We start from the raw sequence: 17778 nt of genomic DNA on the forward strand, positions 1-17778 counted from the left end.
GGTTTCCAGCTGTGGGGCAATCCTCCTGGCCCTTGTATCAGTAGATACAGTAGTCCTTGGGTGTCAGCCTCATGTGTTACTGTCACTATCACTGTCATCCCGTTGCTCATCGGGTAGCTTGCCAGGCTCTGCCGTGTGGGCACGATACTCTCAGTAGCTTGCTGGGCTCTCCGAGAGGGGCGGAAGAATCGAACACGGGTTGGCCACATGAAAGGCGAACGCCCTACCACTGTGCTATCACTCCAACCCAGCCTCACGTGATGTTATTTTATACTCCACAAATGAGTGCAGTCTTTCTGTGTCTGTCCCTCTGTCTGACTCATTTCACTTAGCATGATACTGTCCATGTCTATCCATTTACAAGCAAATTTCATGACTTCATCTTCTCTAACAGCTGCATAGTATTCCATTGTGTAGATGTACCAAACTTTCTTTAACCAGTCATCTGTTTTAGGGCACTGGGGTTGTTTCCATATTTTGGCTATTGTGAACAGTGCTGCAATGAACATATAGGTACAGATGTCATTTCTACTGTGCTTTTTTGCACCCTCGGGATATATTCCCAGAAGTGGTATTGCAGGGTCATATGGAAGCTCAATTTCTAGTTTTTGAAGGACTGTCCATATTGTTTTCCAGAAAGGCTGGACCAGTTGGCATTCCCACCAACAGTGAAGGAGCGTCCCTTTCTCCCCACATCCACGCCAGCACTGGTCGCTTTTGTTCTTTTGAATGTGTGCCAGTCTCTGTGGTGTAATACTTTTTTTTTAATTTGGGGGCCATGCCCAGTTGTGTTCAGGGCTTGCTCTTGGCTCTGTGCTCAGGGAGCACTCCTGGCAGGGCTGGGAAGAAGGACTGTATGTGGTGCTGGGCATCAAACCCAGGCCCACCTTGTGCATGGCAAGAGCCTTACTTGCTGTATTGTCTCATCAACAAACTTCTTGTTTGTTTGTTTTGGTGCCATACTCTGCGTGCTCAGGTATAACTCCTGGCTCGGCACTCAGGAATTACTCTGGGGAGTGCACGGGGGATCATATTGGATGTCAGAGATCGAACCCAGGTTGGCAGCTTGCAAGGCAAGTACTCTACCCATTGTGCTATCTCTCTGGCCCTCCAACACTTATTTTAAGATGCTCAAAGGACACTCTAATTCAGTGATAAGGTAAATATTTTAAGCCTCAGTAGCTTGCCAGGCTCTCTGAGAGGGATGGAAGCTTTTAGGGCAGCCTCTAATCTCCCTTACAGGTGCTTCAGGAAAAACTGCATTGCTGTCTTCTGGGAGCTTTGTTTTGTAGTCTCTGGATCTTGACCATAGATGGGATTACATGGGGGGTGGGGGCAGTGTTGAGGATGTGACTGCCAAGCTACTGGAAAACTGGGGGTCTGGGTTGAGGAGGCCCAGTCCTGATCCAAGCAGGCTTGGAGATCTCAGCCACGCGTCCTGCTTACCTGGGTTCCTCTGTCAGTTCCTTCATGCTTAGGCTCATCACAGCGTATGGAGAGTGGCCTTGAGCATGGCTGTGGCTGGGTTCTGGAGGTTTATATCTGCAGGGGCTCTTCTTGGGGCAGGGAGGGAAACTCAACCCTTCCCTCTCCAAGGGGCCCCCGTGAAGACAGCCTGGTGCGGGGGCAGGAGATTCTGCATCCATGAATTATATATAATACATAAATATTTATGCTTGCTTACCTTGCCCTCCATCACCCTGAATTAGTTAAGAATTTTTGCTTTAAGCACTATTGCAAGGAATATATATATGGGGTTTATCAATATTTTGACTAATTTTGTTTATTTTTCTCTTAAAATGGGGCAGAACATTTTATCAACAACCTAAAAAAGAAATGCTGCCTCTGTATGGGAGATAAAAGCAAAAGAGGTTATGTCTCACCAGGAAGCCTGCCTTTGGCAGAGGCGGGGGGCTACTGGGGGGAGGTCCTGTTTATCTGATCCTGGGGCTTGCTCCATCCATTACTTTGTTCCAAGAGGTGGCCCGTGGATCTCCGTTCCCCAGTCACATGCTCTTGACAGTGTGTTTCTCCTGGAACAGGCTGCCTTGGGGGCAGCGTTTCCCTTTACCCTGCAGTTGTTCAGAGAGATGGATAAAGGGATCCCAGCAGAGGCCCTTGGATGAGGTGGCTACAACCTCAGTCATCTTGTACATCACTTCCCATGACAAAGGCTGGGGTCCTGAAAGTACGTGGATGTGGGCCGCAGATCAGTTGAACCATCTGGTGTTCATGCAGGTCAGCTGAACGGATCTTACCTGATCAGTTTGGGGGGTTGTTGTTCTTGTTGTGTGGGGGCCATACCCATACCCGGCAGTGTTCAGGGCTTACTCCTGGCTCTGTGCTCAAGGATCACTCCTTGTTGGGGAACGTTTTTCCCCAACATGTCCAGACACGTTGTGCACACCAAATCCAGGCAGACGCGGGATGTAGGATGACGGGCACACAGAGAAACCACTCTGGGAGCGAGACAGCTGATGGCCGCTCACTTTATTGCCAGATACACACATATTTCATAGGGGGTGTCGGCTTAAGACAATGGTTCAAACACACAAACTTTAACATTACTGACCTATCACCTTTCTAGCTCTGCTTTGCCCCGGCCCAATCCCAATCAAGGCTAGATGCTGCTGTTAGGAATGCAGCGAGGTGACAATTCTTGGGGGTTGAGACTCGACACCAAATACCTGGTGCGTGTAAAATGCGCCCAGACACTCCCTGCGGGGTCCCTATGCAGGGACAGGTCTTATCTGCTGTGTAGGGACAGATCTTACGAGCACTGGCACCTGTTGCCATGCCCCACAACTCCTGGTGGGACTTGGGCGACCAAGTGTGGTGCCCAGGACCATGGCCAGGATCAGACCTGGTTCGGCCGCCTGCAAGGCACGTGTCCTACCTGCTGTACTGTGACTCGGACCCAGGCCGTCTCCAGGGAGCCAGCTTCCCCGACCTGGAGGGCTTCCCGTAAGGAATCGTGAGGAGACTGGAAATCCCACTCAGAAGAGTCTGAGGAGCTAGGAAAGAACCTTGAGATTTAAGGTAGGCACATGCACCCCTACCAGCCCACCCCCTTCCCGTAAAATCTGGTTAAAGGATGGTCTGGGGGAAACTTCCCTCCGAAGACCTGTCAGCAATTGAAGTAGGAAGAGGCCTGGATCGCTGGCTGGAAGTGCAGGACCAAGTGATGTGGCCCAAGTGTAGGGAATGAAACAGGGAGGAGGGAACCCGTGTGGAGAGCAGCTGGAGGCTAGTTTAGCATCGGCGCCCGCAGACGGATGCCCTGACCAGGTGAGCCAGGAGACTGGCGGGTATTGGGAGACTGTGAAAACTCGGGGCATTCGGGGCTAGAGCAATAGCACAGCGGGTAGGGCATTGGCCTTGCACACAGCCGACCCGGGTTTGATTCCCGGCATCCCATATGATCCCCCAAGCACCGCCAGAAGTAATTACTGAGTGCATGAGCCAGGAGTAACTCCTGAGCATCGCTGGGTGTGACCCAAAAAGGAAAAAAAAAAAAAAAACTCAGGGCATAAGGGCCCAAGCCAAATAATACAGCAGGCAGGGTGCTTGCCGTGCTTGTGGCTGACCAGGACTCCATCTCCCTGGCACCCCGTGCAGTCACCTGATCCCACCAGGAGTGATCCCTGGCTGCAGAGTCAGGAGTAAGCCCTGAGTACTGCCAGTTGTGACCCTGCTTTTAAAAAATCAAAATTAGGTATATGGGAAGGAGGAACAGGTTTGGGGGTGTAGAAGCGAGTTAAGAGATGTTTCGGGGGGCTGGAGCGATAGCACAGCGGGTAGGGCATTTGCCTTGCATGAAGCCAGCCCGGGTTCGATTCCCAGCATCCCATAGGGTCCCCTGAGCACCGCCAGGAATAATTCCTGAGTGCAAAGCCAGGAGTAGCCCCTGTGCATCGCCAGGTGTGACCCAAAAAGCAAAATAAAAAGAGAGAGATGGTTCAGGGGATGGTTTGATAGAGTTGATATTCTGAAACTGCGATGTTTGTGGGGTTCTTGAAAATGTGCCTGCAGATGTTTTTAAAATGGTCAGGGTCAGGAATTGAGATTTCAGGGAGATCAGCAATAGATGCCAGTCAATCTCATGGAGTGTTGTGGTTGTAAAGTGATCCACCCCCACCTCCCACCCCCCCCCCACACACACACACACGATTTCGGCACTGCTCTGTTGCTCTCCGTGCATAGATACTTTGGGTGGGCATTTGATTAACCATATATTAAGTAGAAGTATGTTTTATTAACCGTTTGAACTTAGCTGCGAGCCCTAACTCCCCACACTGATATTGGGAGTAGGACTGCACGCCTAAACAACTCCTTAGTAGAGAAAGGATCTGAAAAAGTGAGCCCTCGGGGGCTGTTTCCATGTTGAAATACCTGTAGAGGAAAGGATCCATTTCCAGCTTCTTTGTTGCTCCCAGGGCATTTCATTTCTTTGGGCTTTTCTATATGATTCATATCCCGTAGAGGTTTTTTTAAATATATTTTTTAATATATTTAAAAGTTTTTTCTTCTTTGGCTAACAATTCTGTTTGTCAGCACACCCATTCCTTTCCTTGCCACACTGGGAAGAGAGCCACATCAGACAATTAAGGCAGTAAGGCTGCCACCAGGGCTAAGGCGTTGACTGCAGGGTCCGCGCCCGCCACCAGGGGGGGCATGCGACACGATGTGCTGGTAAGCATGACGTCACGTGACGTCACATGCTGTGTAGGGCGTTTGGTTGACGTCACGTGCCTACCACCCGGACACCGCGGCCGTCTGCTTGGGAACCAACGTTCATCCTTCGTCTTTTCGCCTCCTTCTCTCCGATACAGGACCCGAAGCAGCAGAAGATCTACGACCTCCTCCAGAAGTCCTTCGAGGAGGACGGGAGCGACCTGGAGCTCCTGCAGGCCGCGGAGTCCTTTGACCCCGGAAGTGATTTCCAGCACCAGGAGGAGACCCCGGAGGACAGCCTCTCGCCCAGTGCCTCCCCCAAGAAAGGGAGATTTGAGTTTTTTGATAACTGGGACAGTTTTACCTCTCCCCTGTAAGGGGTAGGAGGTGGGAAGGGTAAATCCTCTCAAAAAACACATACACAAAAAAAATTTTTAATGATCATTTAAGATCACAAAATTGATTAAAATAAAAGAAGGCGTTTGTTTTTGGACTCGTGTGGTCGTCTCCGAAAGGGCCGTGGGCAGCCCGCCCCGTCTGCCCTGCTCGGGGAGTCCGGGCTTCAGGGATGCTCGCTCTGCACTCTGCAGGTCATCTCATTAGCATTCGGATTACCTCTGGGCAAGAATGTATCACCTGGTGATACAATGTATCACCTCCCCAGCACACACACACACGCGCGCGCGCACACACACACACACACACACACACAGAGGATTCAACTGCATTCCCACCAGGTGGCCAGGGGACCACATTCGGTCACACACAGGCAAGCGCCTCAACCTCTGCACTGTTGTTTCCAACCCTCCCCCCGCCTCTTTTGGGGGAGGAGCCACACCCAGCAGTGCTCAGGGCTGACTCCTGGCTCCTGTGCTCAGCGGTCACGCCAGCCGGGCTGGGGGGACCATATGGGGTGCCGAGGATGGAACCTGGCTCAGCCGCGGGCAAGGCCAGCACCCGGCCTGCAGTACTGCCGCTCCAGCCCCACCCACACACCTGCTCTTTGTTCTGTTTGGTTTATTTTGAGCCGCGCCCAACCGTGCTCAAAGCTGGCCTGGGGATTGCGTGGAGGTGCCGCCCACATGCAAGAGCAGCTCGCCAGCCCCTTAATCGATTTTTTTTTTTTTTTTTTTTTGCTTTTTGGGTCACACCCAGTGATGCTCAGGGGTTACTCCTGGCTTTGCACTCAGGAATTAATCCTGGCGGTGCTTGGGGGACCATATGGGATGCCGGGGACCGAACCCAGGTCGGCCGCGTGCAAGGCAAACGCCCTACCCCCGTGCTATCGCTCTGGCCCCTCGACTTTTTTCTTTAATCTTGTTATCTGTACGGTTGGGCATGCCCGCCAAGGGTCCCACTTGCCTGGGCTCTCTCGTGCTTGAATCTTGTCTCTTCCCGTCTTGGCCGCCCTCACTCTGCCCCGAATCCCACCTCTGTGTGTGTGTTGGCGTGGGGGGCGCCAGGCTGATACATTCTTGCCTAGAGATCATCTGAGTGCTTATAAAATGACCTGTACTGTGCAAAGGAGCTAGAATGATAGCCTCAGTTCCCCACCTTCTTCCGGCTTTTTGTTTCTTTAGGGTTTTTTTGGGGGGAGGGGGGCAGACTGGGGCACACGTGGCAGTGCTCAGGGCTTACTCCTGGTTCTGTGCTCAGGGATCACTTCTGGCTTTTGGTGGGCTCAGGGAACCATATGGGTGCAAGACAAACATATCTCTTGGATCCTGACCACCTCACTTTTTTTTTTTCGCTTTTTGAGTCACACCCGGTGATACACAAGGGTTACACCTGGCTCTCACTCAAGAATTACTCCTGGTGGTGCTCGGGGGACCATAGGGGATGCTGGGAATTGAACCCAGGTCGGCAGGGTACAAGCCCAACCTGCTGTGCTACCACTCCAGCCCACCTTCTCACTTCTTACAGTGCATTCAAGGTTTTTTTTAATTTTTTTTAGGGGTTGGAGCTATATACAGCGGGTAGGGTGTTTGCCTTGCACGCAACCGACCTGGGCTCTATCCCCAGCATCCCATATGGTCCCCTGAGCACCACCAGGAGTAATTCCTAAGTCCAACGCCAGGAGTAACCCCTGTGCATCACCGGGTGTGACCCAAAAATAAAATTAAAAAAAAATTTAATGGCTTAAGGGAAGCCTCAAGGTGGCCATCTCTCACACCTGTTTCATCACCATCACTTTCGGCTTTTCCTGTGTGGTCTCAATGAAGGAAATGGATTCTAAGCACACCCCTGCATGGAGACAAGACTGTGTCACTGTCATCCGGGTGTTGTGATGGCCAACACTTACTGGGTTTGCAACACCCCTGCCCACATCCCCACACCCCCGCCCTGCCCCTCACGACCTATTCCAGGCTCTTTATTGAACACTGCACACGTTTCCTCTTTTTATCACCCCTTTGGGGGACCCAAAGCATAATTCACAAACAAGCTTCTAAAGCAAATTTACAGTTTAACAAAATAGGATGGAATATACACCCCTATCCGCACGTCCCCAAGGTTATAAATACGCCAGCTTTCTAGAACCCGTGTTGTTTTCCTGTGAATGCTGAAATCCACCATCCACCTGGAGTTGTTTTCTGTACCTGGAGCAAGAGGCAGCCAAGGCGAGGGTTTTGCTGTGTGACTCTAGCGAAAAGTCTGTCCGTTTTCTGCACCGTCCTTTCCACCCTGAGAGCTTGATGGGAAAGATGTGTAAATTCATCCAGAAATACACAATCTTAATGAAAGCCGTCTGCCTCCCCTTCCTGCCCCTCGGGCTCTGAACGCTCCCTCCCAGGGGTGACAGAGCTCAGGGGGCGGAAATCCAGGGACAGTTTGGTTCCCCATGCACACACATGGACACAAGTAATGGACAGAAGGGGTTTTTATAGGCAGTGCAAAGGCTCTTCATGAGGAAGGCGCTTCACTGCAAGTGAAAGACCTTATCCTTTTAAAGAGTCCCTGCGTATGCTCAGGAGAAGGACTCTATCTCCGATAGGCTCAAAGGGCTGGAGCACATGGTTGCCTGGGGGAGCCCCTGATTGCATCCCTGGTCCTGTAGCATCCCCGAGCACTGTACTGGGAGTATATCTCAGCAACTCCAGGCGTTCCCTCCCCGTTCCACACCCCACCCCCACAAGTTGCCTCCCGATTAAGAATTGCTATCTAATTCATATCCTGCTGGATGCAGTGCCTGTGCAGATACTCTGAAAGATCCATTTTTTAAAAATATAACCGAGTGGCTGGTGTGATAGCACAGCGGGTAGGGCATTTGCCTTGCATGCGGCTGACCCAGGTTCAATTCTCAGCATCCCATATGGTCCCCTGAGCACCGCCTGAGTGCATGAGACAGGAGTAACCCCTGTGCATCACTGAGTGACACAAAAAGCAAAAATAATAATAATAATAAATAAATAACTGAGAGCCAAATAGGTATACAGTGAGTAAGCACTTGCTTTGCACAGGGCCAACCTCGGTAGTTCCCTGAGCACTGCCAGGAGTGACCCCTGAGTGCAGAATTAGAGTCATCCATGAGCACCACCAGCTATGGTCCCCAAACCAAACCAAAATAAATAAAATTAATTAGGGGCTGGAAAGATAGTACAGTGGGTAAGGTAAGGAGCCTGCCCTGCATATGGCTGACCCTGCTGTTTTGGGGTGATGCTCAGGGTTACGGTCCCCTTGTACCTCTAGGAGTGATTCCTGAGAGCACAGCCAGGAGTAACCCCGGAGCATTGCCAGGAATGCCCTCCCCCCAAAAAAACCAACAAAAATTAACAACACACAGTGGTAGAAAACAAAATTAAAACCTTTAAAATGTCACAGGTGCTGGAGCAGTAGTACAGTATGTGGGGCACTTGCCTTGCATGCAGCTGCCCAATCCCCGACATCTCATCTCAGGGCTCCCCTGAGCCCCGTCAGGGGTGATCGCTGAGTGCAGAGCCAGGAGTAACCCTGCGCATCACCCCAAAACAACAATAAAAATATCTGTGGGATTAGTTTAAAATGTGGGGGTCCCGGGTGTGCTTGGGTCTTCCTCCTGGGAGTGCTGGAAAAACACAGTATGGTATAAGGGTCAACTGCATGCACGGCAAATGCCACACCCTCTGTGCTATCTCTCCAGCCTCATTTAAGGTCAATGTGTGGCAGGATGATGGACGGAAGAGAAATCCATGTGCTGGATCCACTTCAGACACCCCTTCCCCCATCCCCCTTCTACTGAGGTGACTGCATTTGACCTTTGCAGACCTTCCTTCCCCCTGGCCCCATGGAGACCCAGGGCCATTGTCTGTTTGGAACACATCTCACACTTGCCCAGTGGTCACCAGATTCTTCAGGGAAAGGCAAGCAAGAGCCCATCACGCCCTGAGTGGAACCCGGGGTCCTTTCCACAAGGGAAGGGTCCCTTCTGTTCCCGACAAGATAAGATATAGAGATGGCGCTTGCACTTCTGATTTCTTTCAAGAAATAAAATGTTCCATATCGACCTCCAGGGAACTAACTGGTTGATTCAGCAACTCAAAGAACTCTTCTCTGGAGGCAAGTTGAAACATATTTATTTTTCTCAAGGCAGAAAAATGAATTTTGAGTGCTCCCGAGGAGCAGGGGTGACTTAGCAGAGACTTTTTTACTGAGACTTTTATGGGTGTGCATTTCCAGCGAACAATCTATAAGCCTGGCGGGCCTCTAATGGGGATGGAGAGTTATTAGCCCACAGATGAGACAAATTGAGAACTTGATGAGAGGCACCATTCTCTGAAGTCACTTAGCGCTGATTTCACAAGAGAGAGCTATTTGCACATCCTCGAGCTTGCCATTTAGAGAGAATTGTTTTGACAAAAATGGCCCAGAGCCTGAACAATTTCCTCCTGTTATGGAGTGCCTCATTTTCAGTCACTGGGTGGCATTCTTCCTAATGCATCCCCACTTCTCTGGCTCAGACTGACCCCCTGCAGCGGGCTAAGTGGGCAGGGTTAAAAGATTGGCTCTCTGACGTCCAAACTAGACGTAGAGGCACGCAGGACCCTCCCCTCTGCTCTCCCTGCCTCCAGAACCCCGGGGGTCTCCTCCAACCAGGGCTGCTGCCTCCCTCCTGCCCCTGCGGGTAGGAAGATCTTCAAACACTGCCCATTCGTTTGCACCCCCACAAATAACATTCATTGACTTGAGTGAGCTGCTCTAGCCACAAGCCACCTGGCTGCACCCCGCCCCCGCCCCCAAACCCGCTCCCATCCCTTTGTGGTCGCACTTGTAGGGGTCCCTTGGGCGTGGCTGGGGAATCAATCTCCCAGGTCCAGGCTCCAGGGATCCCAGCAGGGCTGGGGCAGTTTAGGGATTGTGAATTTGAGCCCCCACGTCTTCCAGACAAACACGCTCCCAACGGAGCCCCGGTCTCTGCACTCGTTCGTTTGAATTTCTAGGGTTATTTCTTTATCTGGAGGCAAGAGCACAGTTTGGGTGGGGAGGTGTCTGTCTCTAAATCATCACGCCCCCTTAAATGAGAATGCGCCCCTTTGGAGAAACGACTTCCTGATCTTTACTCTCCCAGGGCAGAGGAAGATGGGGCCCGCGGTGGGAACCAGGGAGCTCGAGCGCCACCTGCTGGCTTGGAGGCCTCACTTGCTGGTAATATGATGAATATCCCTGGGCCCTCGCTAAAGAAATCCAGAGGAGGCAAGAAGCCAGGAGTATATAAGTATATACATATATATATACACAAACACATACATATATACACATATATATATACATATATATCAATGTCATCCGGTTGCCTATCAATTTGCTTAGGTGGGCACCAGTAACTTCTCCATTGTGAGACTTGTTGCTACTGTTTTTGGCATATTGAACATGCCACGGGGAGCTTGCCAGGCTCTGCCGTTTGGGCAGGATACTCGGTAGCTTGCCGGGCTCTCCGAGAGGGACCAAGGAACCGAACCCTGGTTGGCCGCATGCAAGATCCTGCCCCCTGTGCTATCGCTCTATTTATAATTCATATATAATTTTTAAAATATGTTGTACATATTTTAATAGGGCTGGAGCGATAGCGCAGTGGGTAGGGCATTCTCCTTGCACGCGGCTGACCCGGGTTTCGATTCCTCTGACCCTTTTGGAAAGCCCGGCAAGCTACCGAGAGTATTTCGCCCCCATGGCAGAACCTGGCAAGCTACCTGTGACGTATTCAATATGCCAAAAACAGTAACAACAAGCCTCACAATGGAGACATTACTGGTGCCCGCTCAAGCAAATCGATGAGCAATGGGATGACAGTGATACAGTGACAGTGAATTTATATATTTAATATATTTATAATATATAAAAATAAGTTACTTTTAAAAATAATTTTTGGGTCACACCCTCCAGAAACATTTTTTTTTTTGGCTTTTGGGTCACACCCAGCGATGCTCAGGGCTGACTCATGGCTCTGCACTCAGGAATCACTCCTGGCGGTGCTCGGGGGACCTTATGGGATGCTGGGAATCGAACCCGGGTCAACCGCATGCAAGGCAAACGCCGTACCCGCTGTACTATCACTCCAGCCCCTCCTCCAGAAACATTTTTAAGGGAAGGTTAAAACATTTTGATGACCTGTCGTTTCCCGTTATGGTATAAAAGGCAATAGGGTTGAAAAAGCATTGAAGTTAGACATCACCTCCATTATTTCAACAGGACTAATAACAAACATTTAGAAACGTTCTCTCTGACTGTCCTAGAAGCTATTCTAGCCTCCCTAGAACCTTATAAGGATGCAGACGAAAATCTCTAAACTTGTTTTGTAACTGAGGGAATGGACTTAGATTTTGCCCTCGTCTGGAATTCCCCACAAGGTCCTACAAGGGCTGACTGGGACCTTGAGCAAGTCACAGGACATCCTCAAGTCTCAGTTTCCCATTTGGATGATCTCACATGCTGTGGGATTGATCTTTTATAGCTAGGAAACCCAGCTGCATAAAACTCTTCAGGCACCCATCCCATATGTGAGGCACTACATCCCCCCCCTCCCCCACCACCACCAGAAGAGCATGTCGCCTGGAGATGGAGGTAGATGCAGACCCCACCCTCAGAGACCTCCTCGGGGTGACCTTGTTGCTGTTTGTTTAAAGTAGATTTGACTTTTGAGAAAAGTTTCAGATTAAAAAAAAAAAATGGAAGCCACAGTCCAGTCAGATCCTATCGCCCCTCTCCCACTTTCTCTGGCATTTAACATCTTGGATTACTGTGGTACCTTTGCTACAATGAAGAACCAACGCTAATACGTGATCAGCCACTACAGTCCATTTTCAGGGGGAGCTGGAGCCATTTGCCTTGTATGTGACCACTTGGGTCAACCCTGGTTCAAACCCCAGCACGACATAAGCTCCCCTGAGCAGGGGTCACTACTGAGTACAGATCCAGGAATAGCTCCTGAGCACCGAGTACGGTCCAACAATGAGTAAGTAAATGGTTTATAAATATATGGGCGAATGCGATAGTATAGCGGTAAGACACTTGCTTTACATACGCCCAATGCAGGTTGGATTCCTGGCACCCTATAGGGTCCCCCTAGCCCCACCAGGAGTACTTCCTGAGTGCAGAGCCTGAAGTAACCCCCGAACACCTCTGGGTATGGCCCCAAGCAAAACAAACAAATAAATAAAAGTAAAGTCCATTTTTACCTATTGTTTTACCTTGCTCCAGGCTCCCCTTTACATTTAGTTTTCATGTCTCTCTCTTTTTTTTTTTTTTTTTTTTGCTTTTTGGGTCACACCCGGCAATGCACAGGGGTTACCTCCTGGCTTTGCACTCAGGAGTTACTCCTGGTGGTGCTCAGGGGACTATATGGGGTGCTGGGAATCGAACCCAAGTCGGCCACGTGCAAGGCAAACGCCCTACCCGATGTGCTATCGCTCCAGCCCCATAGTTTTCATGTCTCTTTATACTCTTCTGAGTTATCCAACTTATCAGACTTTATTTTATAACCTTGACAGCTTTGGGTACTGGCCAGGTATTTTGGAGAATGCCCAGTTGGAGTTTGATTTTTCTTTTCTCCCCTCACAATTCAACTGGGGTCTTAGGCTTAGACATGGTGAAGGGGACCATCCAAATAAAGTGCCATTTTCATTACATCTGGGGGTGGGGCACATTCTAGCTATATGAATTATGGCTGTTTAGATTAACCTGGACCTGATAATGACTGTGTTTATCAGTGTTTTCCACTCTTTTTTTAAATTTTTGGGTCGCACCAGCGATGCACAGGGGTTACTCCTGGCTCTGCACTCAGGAATCACTCCTGGCGGTGCTCAGGGGACTATATGGGATGCTGGGAATCGAACCCAGGTTGGCCGCGTGCAAGGCAAACGACCTACCGGCTGTGCTATCACTCCAGCCCCAAGGGTTTTCCACTCTTAATGTTATTCTTTCCCCCTTTTATAGACCCTTCTGTCTGTAAAGAGTTACTCTGTAAAGCCACAACTGTACGGGCATATGAGGAGGAGGGCATATGCTCCCCTTCCTGAGAGACAGAACCCACATAATTATTTTGAGAAAGAAATTGACCTTCTCCATGTACATGCTGATTTTTACATTTATAGCATCATAGGTTTATGAGTATTTATTTTATTTGGGGGGTTATACATCAATATTTATGTGGCTATACATCAATATTCATTATACATAAATATTCTTGGGGTCATACATCAATAATAGTTAATATTTTTACTCAAATGTTCCCAATGTTGATCCACCGGGGGCTCTGCTGTTCCTTGAAATTTATGTAAGAGAGATCTCCATCAATATAGCTCTTATTTATTTTTGACATTTTCTATGGCTCTAAATATGCTCCATGCTTATTGTACATATGCTATGGCCCCGTCCTCTGTTATTTCTCCCAGGAGTTCTGTTTCTTTTGTTGGAGAATAGTGGTGAGAACTGAGACTTGGATATAAAGTGTGTTTGGGCCATACCTGGCTAAGCTCCTGGCAGTTACTTAGGTGACCAATACTGGTTGTTACCTGCTGAACATCCGACCTGATCCACACGCAATGCAAACAGGGTTTCCCTGTATTATATCTTAGGGGTGGCTTTTTTGTTTGTTTTTGTTTGGGGGCCGCATCTGACGGTTTCTAAGTTATTCCTGGATCTGCACTCAAGAATTACTCCTGGGGGTGCTTGGGGGACTATAGAGATTGCTGGGGATCCAATCTGGGTCCGCTGTGTGCAGGACAAGTGCCAGACCCTGCATACTGTCACTCGGCCTTCCAGGGGTGACTTTTTGTAATTAAATTTTTAATATGCTTACGCGCCCAAGGGGAGACATACACGTTTCAAGACCCTTAAATCACCCTCAACCTGTCAAATACAGCTCTTACAGAGTTCCCACTGGAATCTAGGTGTATACTTCAGTGCGTTTCAGTCTTCCTTGTCCCTAAACCAGGGGGTCTGCTCTCACCTGCTCACTCTGGAGGTTCCCTCTGCTTTCCCTTCTCGGATTTAACCATTTTCTCTTGTTGTGCTTCTTTTTGGGTCACCCCTGGCTGCTCTCAGAACTGACTCCTGGCTCTGTGCTCCTGGTGGGGCTCTGGGGACCGTATGTGGTGCCGGGGATGGAACTGGGGCCGGCTATGTGCCAGACAAGCAAGCTTCCTTGCCTACCCGCGCTGTACTATCCCTCCAGCCTGGATTTAACCATTTTCTTTAAAAAAAAAAAAAAAAGCGGCAAAACTTTGCAACGGTGGCTTTTCGTTGAAGAAGAAACAGTCCTGGCTGGCTGGCTGGCTGGCTGAGAGCGCTGGGGCCTGCTTTGTATGGAGCCCGGGATTCCATCCCAGAAACTAAAAGGTTCCTCTTGCACCACTGCCTGTGACCTCCCCAGCATCACCAACTATGGCCCAAACAAAACAAAAAAAAAAGGAAAGAAATGACATTGCGATGGTCACCCAAAGCAATCTACTTCCAGGACTTAAAAATCCTAGTTCTCTGTGGCTTTCTCCTCCTGCCAAGCTGGGGGGGGGTAGCGACTGGTACACTGCCTAAGGCAGATCCCCGCAGCAGCCCATCCCTACAAGCTGGCAAATCAGGATCGACTGACTTGGTGCACCCGTTCCCTTGGAAGTGATGGTTGGGGCGGGGCGGCGGGGGAAGCAAGAGAAACCTCCGGGTCATAGAGCTCCGTTCCTAGCTGGGCTGCTCATCCGTCACTTCCGCTAGCCGGCCTAAAACCGCGCCTGCGCGCTGCCTTCCTTCCTCTCTGCGTCCTGGGCTGGGTGGCGGCGCGATGGTGAGTGTCGGTCTCCGGGAGGCCTGCCAGTGTATCCGCCCGCATCCGCCCTTCCTGGGGCTTCTCCGCGACCCCCGCCGCCGCCGCCCGCCGGCCTGTGCCGTCCCCTCCCCGGCTCCGGCGTCCTCGCCGCGGCCGTCGGGCTACCCAGCGGGGCGACGGGCCGGGTCGGGCCGGGCCGCTCTCTGCCCGCGGTCCCACGAGCCCGGCGCTGGGGTCATGCGGTGCCCGGGGGGGTCCCCACGTTGCTGCCCTCGGTCTCCCAGGTCGATCTTTTTAAAAAAGACATTTTTTTTCCTTTTTAAAAATAGGCTAAACGCACCAAGAAGGTGGGGATCGTGGGTAAGTACGGGACGCGGTACGGCGCCTCCCTCCGGAAGATGGTGAAGAAGATCGAGATCAGCCAGCACGCCAAGTACACGTGCTCCTTCTGCGGCAAGGTAGGGGTCGCCCCCGAGGGGGCCCGGGCCGGGCGGGGGTGGCGAGCAGCGGGCGCTGAGACCTCCCCGGGGGCCAGGGCCAGGGCAGGGGTGGCACCCCGCAGAGTGCATTTGGGGATGCTGGGGCGAGTCACCGAAACTCTGGGATTTTGTTTTGTTTTGTTTCCATACTTTGCATCAGGGCTGGGTGCTGGGCGAAGATGTGCGATTAAAATTAAGCACAATGAAGGTGTCATGGGGAAGGTGAATTATTATTATTTATGTCTTTTTACAACAGACCAAGATGAAGAGACGGGCCGTGGGCATTTGGCACTGTGGTTCCTGCATGAAAACCGTCGCGGGGGGCGCCTGGACCTACAAGTAAGTTAATTTCTTGGCGGGGTGGGGTGGGTGCTTTAGGATGCAGAGGGTTTTTGCGGGAACTTGCAGAAAGAAGTCTAGGTTTGATACCCCGTGGGGACGAGGTTTTTTTTTTTTTTTTTTAATTGAATCACCATGAGATACAGTTACAAAGCTTTCATGTTTGAATTTCAGTCATATGATTGGACACCCATCCCTCCACCAGTACACCTTTTCCACCACCAATGTTCCCCCGTAGCCCCCCCCATCCCACCCCTCCCCTACCTCTGTCGAAATGGGGGGGTGTGTGTTTTAATTTGAATAAAACCAAACCAGTTCTTCTCTAGGTTATTTAAAATAAATGAGCTTTGAGGAACTTGACATGAGTTACTGAAAGGCTTGAAATAAAAGTGACTTTGGTGATCTCACTATAGCCATTGCGGAGGGCCTGGGTTTGTCCTGGGCCCTCTTTTACATGGCGGTGTGTTTTGGGAGAAATGAGGAGGTCTTGATTGAGGCTTACTCATCTGGAAACGGTGTCACCGCTTAAGCTTTATTTTCTGTGAAGGAAGATGGTTTCTGTTGGAACTTATTTAGAAAGATGGTGAGGGTGGGGGAGAGGGAGAAGGTTTGTTCGGGAGAGAGCAGGGGCTTCTCCGGCGGAAATACATGAGCAGAGACACAAATGGGTGAGATGGGGAGGAACAGGGCTTGAATGGCAAGGCCACTGCTGACCTTGGGCTTTACGGCCCAAGCAGAGGGGAGTGTGGAGTGTGTGCTGATGACCAGTGGTTAACTACGTCTGAAAGTACTTAAAGCTTATGATTTCAGACCTGGTTGGGGACACTGAGGATTGAGGTGCAGTGCCAGTTTGGAGGCTTGTGCATGGGGCGCCTACTTCGTTGGCACCTTGTTGGAAACTGCTGCCCTCCTGGCCCAGTGAAAGGAACTTCCAGCTTCACCCCTTAGGGCTGCCAGTTGATGCACTTCGGGCTCGGTGCCTCAGTATTGCGACCTACCCTTTTTCATACTGTGTGCTGACGTTTTATCCCTTCCCTGGTACTGAATTAAATTGGGTGTCTGGGCACCTTTTGTATCGTTAACCCTCTTCATGCTCCGAGAAACCAGAAGCATGAGATTAGCGGTCAGGTGCTTCAAGAGCCTGAGAACATGGCTTCTCCCCCCCATTGACATGTGAAAATGAGGCCAGTATTATACTGGGTTTTGTGGACAGTTGGATTGCAAACCAATTTCTTCTGTTTTCCAGTACCACTTCTGCTGTCACAGTCAAATCTGCCATCAGAAGACTGAAGGAATTGAAAGACCAGTAGAGCTGCCGTCAGAAGCATTGCTGGCCTATAATAAATGGCTTAATTTATATAAAGTGTTTCTGGGTTATTTTGTTCATCAACTGTTCTGACTTGCATTGCACTTAGTATCCTTCAACTTTTTGAGATATATTGTTTCAAATTGTGCTTTTAAAATTTTTACTTTGTTTTGGGGCCACACCCAGCTATACTCCGTTTATTCCGGCTCTGCACTCAGGATCACTCCTGGGGGTTGACCACAGCCTAGTGCACTAGACCTATCGTACCGTCGTCCAACTATGCTTTTGGGACCGGTGGCACTTGGGCGATGCCTGGGTTGTTCCTGGCTCTGCTCTAAGGAGTCACTGCTGGCAGTGCCCGGGGTGCCATATGGAATGCTGGGGCTCAGACCCGGATTGGCTGCATACAAGGCCTTACCTGCTGTATCAGCACGCCAGCCCGTGGTGTATATAATTTTTTTTTAATACTAAAAGAAAGGCATATAATTACTGCCTCTTTTTTAAGATGACAAGTGTCATCTTAAGAAAAATTTTCATGATTGGATTTGAGGGGTCAGAATTTGAACCCAGGCTGCACGTTACAGGCACAAGCTTGGCCGCTGGGTCCCATTTCCAGTAGTTGCCATAGGGAAGTAGGTAACACCTAGGAAACATCAGGATGTGTTTTTCAACTACATCATTTTCCAGCTTGACTTGTACACGAGATTGAATTTTTTAACTGGGTAACACGGTTACGTGAAAACTACATT

The 17778-nt window shown here is 50.2% G+C and overlaps 2 protein-coding genes across 3 annotated transcripts in view; both read left to right on the forward strand.

Moving 5' to 3' along the window:
* The window catches only part of SMARCAL1 (SWI/SNF related, matrix associated, actin dependent regulator of chromatin, subfamily a like 1), an 83287-nt gene extending 78130 nt beyond the window's left edge, over nucleotides 1-5157 (forward strand). For both annotated transcript variants that reach the window (XM_055123236.1, XM_055123237.1), the window contains exon 18: nucleotides 4833-5157. In XM_055123236.1, coding sequence (XP_054979211.1) covers nucleotides 4833-5051 — 219 coding nt within the window. In that variant the 3' untranslated portion in view covers nucleotides 5052-5157. The remainder of the gene's footprint in view (nucleotides 1-4832) is intronic.
* A 9702-nt stretch (nucleotides 5158-14859) lies between these two features.
* Nucleotides 14860-17086, forward strand: RPL37A (ribosomal protein L37a). The gene is made up of 4 exons (XM_055121689.1): nucleotides 14860-14923; nucleotides 15235-15363; nucleotides 15641-15723; nucleotides 16970-17086. The coding sequence occupies exons 1-4, from the start codon at nucleotides 14921-14923 to the stop codon at nucleotides 17031-17033; spliced, it is 279 nt and encodes a 92-aa protein (XP_054977664.1). The 5' UTR covers nucleotides 14860-14920; the 3' UTR covers nucleotides 17034-17086.
* The last annotated feature ends 692 nt before the right edge of the window (nucleotides 17087-17778 follow it).

Source organism: Sorex araneus, chromosome X, assembly GCF_027595985.1.
Source record: "Sorex araneus isolate mSorAra2 chromosome X, mSorAra2.pri, whole genome shotgun sequence".
Classification (NCBI taxonomy): domain Eukaryota; kingdom Metazoa; phylum Chordata; class Mammalia; order Eulipotyphla; family Soricidae; genus Sorex; species Sorex araneus.

Bases quoted from the DNA above. Each gene is read 5' to 3' on its own strand.
- RPL37A (XM_055121689.1), top strand. The intron at 15,364-15,640 runs GTAGGGGTCGCC...TTTTTACAACAG, and splicing joins CGTGCTCCTTCTGCGGCAAG to ACCAAGATGAAGAGACGGGC. The intron at 15,724-16,969 runs GTAAGTTAATTT...TCTGTTTTCCAG, and splicing joins GGGGGCGCCTGGACCTACAA to TACCACTTCTGCTGTCACAG.